Source organism: Oxyura jamaicensis (assembly GCF_011077185.1).
Source record: "Oxyura jamaicensis isolate SHBP4307 breed ruddy duck chromosome 17 unlocalized genomic scaffold, BPBGC_Ojam_1.0 oxy17_random_OJ129, whole genome shotgun sequence".
Lineage (NCBI taxonomy): Eukaryota > Metazoa > Chordata > Aves > Anseriformes > Anatidae > Oxyura > Oxyura jamaicensis.
Genome location: NW_023304443.1, coordinates 1 through 8,835, shown reverse-complemented (window position 1 = coordinate 8,835; position 8,835 = coordinate 1). Strand labels below are relative to the sequence as shown.

General features: G+C 70.6%; 1 protein-coding gene across 1 annotated transcript in view; it reads right to left on the bottom strand.

The window, feature by feature from the left end:
• AKNA (AT-hook transcription factor) overlaps window positions 1-5,409 on the bottom strand; it is a 24,583-nt gene extending 19,174 nt beyond the window's left edge. The window contains exons 1-12 of the mRNA XM_035312532.1: window positions 4,856-5,409; window positions 3,890-4,722; window positions 3,411-3,485; window positions 2,712-2,880; window positions 2,431-2,588; window positions 2,270-2,329; window positions 1,989-2,101; window positions 1,504-1,743; window positions 1,245-1,418; window positions 708-938; window positions 514-627; window positions 6-342 (exon numbers count right to left, since the gene is read on the bottom strand). Coding sequence (XP_035168423.1) covers window positions 6-342; window positions 514-627; window positions 708-938; window positions 1,245-1,418; window positions 1,504-1,743; window positions 1,989-2,101; window positions 2,270-2,329; window positions 2,431-2,588; window positions 2,712-2,880; window positions 3,411-3,485; window positions 3,890-4,722; window positions 4,856-5,141 — 2,790 coding nt within the window. The 5' untranslated portion in view covers window positions 5,142-5,409. The remainder of the gene's footprint in view (window positions 1-5; window positions 343-513; window positions 628-707; window positions 939-1,244; window positions 1,419-1,503; window positions 1,744-1,988; window positions 2,102-2,269; window positions 2,330-2,430; window positions 2,589-2,711; window positions 2,881-3,410; window positions 3,486-3,889; window positions 4,723-4,855) is intronic.
• Between the last annotated feature and the right edge of the window lie 3,426 nt (window positions 5,410-8,835).

The following is an 8,835-nucleotide window of genomic DNA, read 5'->3' as shown; positions in this document are numbered from 1 at the left end:
CCCCCCCCCTCCGAGTCGCTGCGAGCTGGGGAGCAGGGAGGAGGCGGTGAAGGCGGCGGCGGGGGGCGCGGGGCAGCGCCGGGTGCTGGCTGCTCACCGCCGTCACCTTCGGGCCCCAGCTCGCTGCCCAGGCTCTCGGCCCAGCGCGGGGGGGAGCTGCTGTGCGAGGCGGTGCTGGGGGGCAGGCTGGGCCCCCCAACGCCGCCCCGGGGGTGAAGGTGCCCGGGGGACGGGTAGGTGCCCATCAGCGCCTTCTCGGGGGGCAGCGGCCATGCATCCTTCTTCTGCGGAGGACGGAGGGGCACGGGGATGGGGGCGGGTGGTCCCAGCGAGCCTGGTGTCCTGGGGAGGGACAGGGCATGGAGACAGCCCCCCACATCCTCCCAGCGCCCTGAGCCCCCCCCCCCCCAGCACCCCTTTCCCCTGCTCCCCTCTGCCTCTCCCCCCACCCCTTTGCCTTCCCGTGCCCCAAACCCCATCGGAGGGAGCAAGCAGCCGGTGCCAGGGCCCTACCCGGTGCCCAGGGGACGATGCTCGGGGGTGCGCACCAGCGGGGACACGCGGCTGGCCTCCGAGCCCACGAAGCCGCTGTCCGTCTCCGGCGACACCATGCGCTGCTCCTGCAACGGGAGCAGGATTGGTGCTGTGCACCCCGGGGACAGCCCGGCAGGGTGACGGCCAGCGGGGACCCGCCGCCCCCAGCGCTCACCTGGCGGCAGGGCTTGAGGGGATGGCGCTGGGTGGCGGCGCTGCCCCCCCCGCTGCTGTGCCGGGACAGGGGCACCCGTGGTGGCAGAGGCTCGGGGAGCACCGGTGGTGGCGGCCGGGGGGCAGCTGGGGGCTCCTGGGTGGCGGTGGGGGAGCGGCGGCCACGCGTCCCCTCTGTCCGCAGGGGGTCCCCGTGGGGCAGCGGCGGTGCTCTCCTCTGCGGGGGGGGGCTGTGGGGAGAGGGCAGAGGATGAGGAGCGGGGCCGAGCAGCCAGGTGCCCCGCGGAGGCTGTTAACCCTGAAGCCTATCGATGCCGGTGAGGACCACGTGAGCCAGCTGTGGTCTCCAAAGGGGTTCAATCCCCGTGCGCCCACACCCAGCACACCCAACAGACGATGCCCAACGTCTCCCAAAACACACTCAAGCTACGAAGCCACATGGGGAGCGTGGGCAGCCAGCCTGCTTCGAGGCACAACCCCTCCCCAGGCCCTCCCGCTCGCCCTGCCAGGGGAATCCATGCGCCCACAGCACTTACGAGGGGGAGGTCTCGAGGTCGGTTCCCTCCTCCAGTGACCGTGCCCTGCAGGGGACCTGCCCGGGGCCGCCGTCCCCTGCCACAGGGCCATCCGCCTCCTCCAGGGAGCCGCTGCCCGCCAGGCTCAGGTGCTCCAGGCTCAGCGATGCCGGCAAGGACTTGAAGTGCTGGTACCTGCGGGAGGCGCAGGCAGGAGCGGCTGGGTTTGGGGTGCTGGGAGCTGCCCCCCCACCCTCCACCCCCCACGAGGGGCACTTACTGCTCCAGCAGGTCCCCAAAGTCCTCCTCCGCTCGGAGCTGCTTGTGCCAGAGGGGCCGGGGCAGCCCCGCTGCCACCACCTCACCATCCCCCGATGTCCCCTGGGTGCTGGGGGGACCCTCGGTCACTGCTGGGCTCAGCTGGGGGCGCGGGGAGCCCGGGGGGCGTGCTGCCCGCTCCAGCCGCTCCTTCAGCTCCTCCAGGCGCATCCCCAGGCAGAATATTTCCCCTTCCACCGCTCTGAAAGACGGCACCATGAGTACCCGAGGGACACCGAGCCTGGGGGGGCTGCTCCTGAAAAGGGCCTGGAGCAGCGGGGATGGGGAGCTGCTGGCGGGGATTGGGGTGGCAGGTCACCCCCTGCAAACACACAGCCAGAATAATTGAGCAGGAGCCCAGCAGAGCGCTCCCACCCCACAGCTGAGGGCGAATTTAGCAGCACAACCCCAGGAGACACCCCACGTGCCCCCTGCCAAACCGCTCACCGCTCCGGGTCGAAGTCCCCCGAGGCTGCAGGGCGCTGCTGCCCGTGCTCCTCCCGTGCCCGCAGGTACGCCCGCTCCAGCGCGTCCTGCGCCTCCTTCAGCCGCCTGAACCGCTGCAGTGACACGGCAGCAGCCGGGCCTGAGAGCTCGGCCCCACACAGCCCCAAAACCCCCCTCGGCCCTGGGGCTGCACCCTGCCTCTCCCGGCATGGGGACGGAGCTCCCCAGGGGACAGCAGGGGGGTAAAACCGAGGGGCTCGGCTGGCCAAGGAAGGACGCACCTGGAGCTGCTCCTGCGGCACCGCGCTCCCTGCACGGATCCAGCTCTCGAAGGACTCCACCTGGTTCGGGGAGAAGGGGCTGAGCTGGGGTACGAGCCTGCTCCGTGCTCCTGCTGGGGGGGCCAGGGCCGCCCCCCACCCCACGGCCACCCGGGACTTGCCTGTGCCTGAAGCTTGCGGGTCTGCCCCGCCAGCGTCTGCGTGAGCTGGGGCCCCAGGCACCGGCACTGCCCCGGGCACGTGGGGCAGCCCCCCAGGGAGGAGAGGGGCGAGCGGGGCCGCGGTGACAGCCCCCATCCAGCCGGTCCCGGTCCCAGATCTGCAACAAGCACAAGGTGATGCTGCTGGGGCGACCCCTCTGGCACAGCTTCCCCCTCCACGGGGCAAGCTGTGGGCCCCGATGGGTTTGGGTGGTGGCCGACCCTCCCAGCGCTCAACCCACCTCCATCCACCGAGAGCGGCGGGGTCGGGGCCGGGTTCGGGTTCGGGGCCGTGCTGACGGTGGCCGCGCTGGCCCGTGGGATGCTGAAGGCCATCACCCTGCAGCCGCTGCCCAGGGTGCCGGCGTGGGCGCTGCGGCTGGCGCGCGGCGGGTCGGCGTACAGGCTCACCTGCGCCGGGACAGACGGCTCGGGCACCCCGGGGAGAGCACCCCAAACCCCAAACCCCGACACGAAGGTGCCACGGGGACGGCACCCGGTGTTTGAGGCGTGGAGCCCCCCCCCGAGTGAGAGCCTGGCAGCGCAGCGTCGCACCCATGGGTGCCCCCCGGAGCCCAGCGGCACCCTGAGCACCGCCGGGTGCCCTGCCTCAGTTTCCCCACCGACGCGGGAGGACGCGGGGACACCCCCGGCCCCGCTTGCACTTCTCGCCATTTTGGCGCCCTGCAGCAAATCCCCGGCCATTTTGGGGAGGTTTCGGCACCGCCCCGGCGCAGGGAGGAAGGGTGACTCGCTGCGGTGACAGCGCTGCCACCGTCCCCACCGCCACCCTTCCTCAACCGCAGGAGGAAGAACGGGGCTGGGGGAGGAAGGCGCGGGGGCCGCAGGGGAGGTGCTGCGCAGCTGCACCACTGTCACCACCGCGTCCCCTCGGGCAGTGCCACCGCCGCGCGTCCCCTGGGGTCCCACCCGGCACCCACCTTGGCGCCCAGCCGCAGCTGGTCGATGGTGTTTTCGGCCTCAGCGTACTTGGTCAGCAGCTTGTGGTAGTCGTCCTGCAGTGCCACGGGGGGGGGGGAACACGTCCCGGTGTCATGGGGACGGCCACCGGGGGGGGGGGGCAGGAGGCATCCCCGCGCGGGGGGGGAAGGGGCCCTGGAGGTGGTGCTGGCTTCCCTGCGTGGGGGGCACAGGAGCCTCCCTCTCCTCCCAGGGGACAGGAGGGCACCGGGGGGGACACGAGCAGCCCAGGGGGGACACGAGCAGCCCAGGGGGGACACGGGCAGCCCTGCCTCCAGTCCTGGAGGTGCTGAGTCCTCACAGGACGGGGAAGGAGAGACCAGATCCAACACCCCCGTGCTGCAGCTCCCCATAGGGGTGACACCATCCTGCTTGCGCCACGAGATCCCCCCCGCAGCCCCTCCCAGTACAGCCCCAAACTGGGAGAACTGGGCCTTACCTGCAGCTGCTGCACCAGCGCCGTGGCCTGCCGGGGGGACCTGAGCTCCTGCGGCACGCCGGGGGGCGCGGGGGGCTGCGGCGGGGCCCCCTCCCCGCTGCTCAGCAGCACCTCCCGGACGATTTCGGCCGGGGACTTGAGGACAAGGGGGCCGCCGGGGGTCCTGGCGCGGGCGGGCAGGGCTCTGCTGGGCGGCGGGCGGTAGCTCTGGTCGAATTTTACCCGTGCCTCCACCTTGGAGAGGTCGGGCAGGGGGTGGTTGAGCTGCCCCCGGCCGTACCGGCACCCTTCGGTGGCATCCTTTGGCTTTTTGGCACCGGCGTGCCGCCGGGGGCTCAGGGGCCGTGACAGCCGGCCGGGCTCGGGCACCCGGGGCCTCTGGTGCGGGGTTTGGGGGCTCCCCAAAGGGCCGGGCTTGGGGCTGGGCTCAGCCCTGCTGCCGGCGGTGTTTTGGGGCGCTGAGCGGCTCTGCCCGGGGCCCCAGCCCTGCCCGAGGCTCCCGTGGGTGTCCCCGGCCCTGCCCCAGCTCCGGCGCCGTCTTGGGGGGGTGGCGGGGCTGGGGCTGGTGTCCGAAGGCCCCAAGGTGTCACCGCCATCTGTGGTGACACCCAGGGCTTTCTGGAGGGGCCCTGCCTCGGGGTGCAGCTCCCCATCGCTCTCTGCCCCCCAGGGCCCCTCCAGCTGCTCATCCTCCATGGAGCTGCCCTGCTCCTCCTCCTCCTCCTCCCCTTCCTCCTCCTCCTCCTCCTCCTCCTCCTCCTCGGTCAGGTCCTGCCGTGGGTGCCAGCGAGCTGGCTCCACTGGGGACCCCTCGTCCAGCTCCTCGCCGTCACCTGCAAAGCGCCACTGCCACCAGCCAGCACACACAGTCCCCGAGCCCCCCTGGCTGCCCAGGGCACGCTCCTGGTGTCCCGGGACACTCAGGTCCCCCCCACGAGGGTTTTGGGGCAGCGGGAGGGGACTCACCCGATGCGGGGCTCCCGGCATCCTCCCGGCCCCACTCCTCCGAGCCCGAGTCCTGCAGGTCGCTGAGGTCCATGCTGCCGGCGGGTGCCTCCCCAAAACGGGAGCTCCCCGGCCGGCTGGTGACAGCCACCAGCCCGTCCTCCTCCAGGCCGATGACACCGTTCTCGTCCATGTGTCTCTCGAAGTCTTCCTCCTCCTCCTCCTCTTCCTCCCAGCGCTTCAGCTCCTCGCAGCCGGCGCCCAGGTCCGTCTGTGTCCAGCGCAGCCACGGCGCTGAGCTGGCCATGGCCGGCACGGCACGGCGTGCCACGCTGTCCCTTGTCACTTGTGCCGCTTCATGGCAGGGTGGCAGCGAGGGGCGGGCGCCCACCGGGGCTGGGGACCTCCTTGCGGCGAATGTAGGTCACATCGCGGCGCTCAGCGCCGCAGCATCCTGGAGGGAGAGAGGGAGGGATGCTGAGCAGGACACAGCGGGCTCTGTCTGCCGTCCCCCCTCCTCCCCGCACAGAGATGTCACCCGCTGCCGGGGCTTTCCCTGTCCCCGGGGACAGCAGGCATCCCCGCGGTGGGGACCGTGGCACCCCGGGGACACCCCCCCAACAGCAGGTGCCTGCGCACCACATCCCAGGGGAAGGAACACCGGGGGGGGGGGGTTGTGCTCCCCCCACCCCATCACCTCCTTCCTGCGCTGCCACCCCCCCAGGACACCAGCCTCGGCCCCGTTTCTCCTGGCCTGGGGACCCCCCACCCCCGGTGTGCTCCCATCCACCCGAAACAGCCACGAGCCCGCGGCACCGAGGTCCGGGCTGGGGGCAAGAAGCAGCGTGGGGGGAGCGGGGCTGGGGGAGGGGACCCAAATCCTGCCTCGCCGAGGCCCCGCGCACAGGACGTGCCCTTCGTGTCCCGGCGTTCCCATAGCAGCACCGGGGACAAAACCTGGCCGCGGGGTGGGGGGGAAACGCGGCTCTCCGGGGCCCTTAGAGCGGCTGGAACGGAGCCCCCGGCCCTGGGAGCAGCCCGGTTCCTAAGGGGAGGTGGGACCCGAGCCCCCCGCTGCGGGGCTGGGCACGAAGCGGGAAGGCAGGACCCACAGCCGGGGATGGGGGCTCGCAGCCCACCCCCCAACACCCACCCCAGCGCCGTGAGGTCCCCGTGGCGGCAGCCCCCCGGCACCCACAGCCCTGCCGCGTCCCCCGGGGCCGGGAGCCCCGCGCCCCGGTCGGAAATGTGCTCGGAGCTTCCTGCGAGCCGCCACAGCCGCCCTCACCCCAGCAGGCTCCGCGCGCCGCGGCCCAGCCCTGCGCCGCCTCTGCCGGCACAGCCCGGGGACTCAAATCGCTTCTTGCGCCCAACCCAGCCGGGAGCCAGGCGCCGAAGCAAAGCGGGGATCCCCGGCGCCATCGGCAGCCGCCGCGAGGCCCCGGGACCTCCCCGAGGTCGCCGATGGGGACAAGCGGTCCCAAAATTCAGCCAGGGTGACCCCCATGGAAACCAGGACACGGCTGACCCGGAGAGGCAGTGTCACAGCCCTGGCCCCTGTGTCGTCCCCCCCCCCCCCGTCCCACGCTCCGGGCCTGGGGGAACGGGGCAGGAACAAGGGCAGGGCCGGCAGAAGCCCCGCAGCGCTCGTCCCGCACCCCCCTCCCGCCCCAAGCACCATTCGGGGCGGCCCCAGAGGGGCAGAGAGGACTTAGGGTCCCCAAGCTGCGGCTTCCACGCTTCTCTTTAGGTCCTTGTCCAAAACTCAAGCTTCCAAGCGGGATTAGCACTCTACACACACACACACACGGGATCGTTCTCGTTTGCTTTGTGGCTTTCTGAGCATCGTTTCTGGCCAGGCTTCTCTTTGCCGGCGACTGGTTTAAAGGGAAGTTAAAGAAACAAAAAAAAAACAAGGCTTTTCTCTCTTCCCATCACGCTGCCTGGCAGTGGACTTTCTGAAAGGTGAGAAATGGCCGAACCCCAAAATAAACCCCAAACCTGCAGCTGCGGGCAGCGCGGGGGGGGTGCCGCCAGGGGAGGGGGGGAGGCGATGAACGCGGGTACCAAGGAGGAGCTGCAGCTCTCCCAGCCCACCAGAGCCCAGAAACCGGCAGCACCTGGGGGTCAGCAGCCCGGGACCCCCATTTGGAGGGGGCCGATTTAACCCTCTGCAACCCAACGTGGCGGCACCCCCCACAGGGCACCCCCCGGCGCAGGGCTCTGGGGGTCCCCGTCCCCCTGGGGCGCTGCTGGAGCGCACCCGCGGGGCTCGAGGCCACTTTTCTTTCTCCGTGCCAGGAAAGGGGCCAGGATCTGCGTTTGGAAACGTCCCAGCTGAGAGAGGGGCCGGAGCCAGAACTGCTCTTTAGTCGCATTGAGAAGATGCAGAGCCCGCAGCGTCCCCGGGCAGCGGGAACGGGGACGAGGCTCGGGGCGAGGAGAGCGGGGCTGCCTGGGCAGGACGAAGGAAAAAGCCTGGAGCAGCCCCCCCGGGAAGGCTGCAGGGCCCTAAGGGAGGGTCTGGGCTTTGCTCGGTGCCCGTCCAGCTCGGAGGGGGCAGGCAGGGCCGGCACAGCTCAGCCTGGCTTTGGGACGACCGGGTCGGTGCTGGGCAGCAGCGCTCGCATGGAAATAGCATCCACGCACCTACAGCAGGATTTATGCCGGGGGATTTGCAGAGCTGGGGCGGGGGGAGGATTAGAGGCTTTCCCCCAGCAGAGGCACCCGAGCGGGGTCGGTGCCGCAGGTCTGCCCTCACCGACCATCTGCCGCCCCCAGGGCACCCACAGCACCCCAAAACCATCCCTGTCCCAAACGTCCCCCCCCCGGGGTCACGCTGCGGCTTCAACAGCAGCCAGGAGCTTGCGCAAGGTCTCGTCTGCGTGCCACTAATTACACAGTAACGGGCCGGATTAATTACCCCCCTGCGAGTGCACCAGGACGCGCCCCGGCTCCTGCTTGGTTACGGCCGCGGTGCCAGCCGGGGGGGGGCAATGCTGCTGTCCCCAGGGACTGCGGGGACAGGGGGGGGGGCACAGAGACCCCATCCCCATCCCTGCAGAGAGGAGGTGACATCCCCCGAGCAATGAGGGACATCTGTCCCTGCGCCCCAAGGGACGGGTTTCTCGGTGGGGACGTACCAAGGGGCCTGGAGCCAAGGACCTCCAGAAGCACGAGGACCTCCAGAAGCACGAGGACCTCCAGAAGCACGAGGACCCCCAAAAACACAGCTTTTGGACCAAAAAGCACCGATCTCACCTCCCCGCACAGCCGGGGGCACTGCACAGCGGGCACACGCGGCAGGAAAATAAAACCTCTTCGTGGCACGGGTAAAAGCAGGGGCAATGCCCACCGGCCCCATCCCAGCCACCTGCAGGAGGAGCTGGGTTCAGGGCCCCTGCTCTCAGCCCACCGGCACTTCCCCAAAAGCCTCTTTTTTTTCCCCAAAAAGCCTCTTTTGGGGGTTAGGCAGGCCCAAAGCAGTCCTCGTGGCCGAATGTTGGCATCGGGACACCTGCGGTTCCGCAGGGGATAATGCCTGGGGTACAATGCCTTTTTTTTTTAAAGCTCCCAGAGTTTTTTTGTGAGCGTGAAGGAGGGGAGAGGACGGGACCCGCTGCTGCCGTAGCGCTCCTTCCCATGGGGACAAGGAGCCCAAAGCACGGGGCCGTGTCACCGCCTGAGCCCCGGTGGGTGCCATGCTGGCCCCAAAACCCCACGGGTGGCCGAAGCCCAGCTCTGTAGGGCCGGGCGAGCAGCTCCATCCCCATCCCACCCCATAAAGCGAGCCATGGGGTGGCTGCATGGGGCTGTCACCGGCACCGGGACCCCCGGCCACCTGGGGCAGGGGGACGCGGGCAGTGCCTGGCCCCAGCAGCGCAGGTCCTGGAGGTGACACCAGTGATGGGTTTGGGGGGGGGGGGGTAAATGGCGGGGCCGGGTCCCAAGGGTGGCACAGCGTGGGCCGGCGGGTGGCAGCGGGTGGCAGCGGGTGGCAG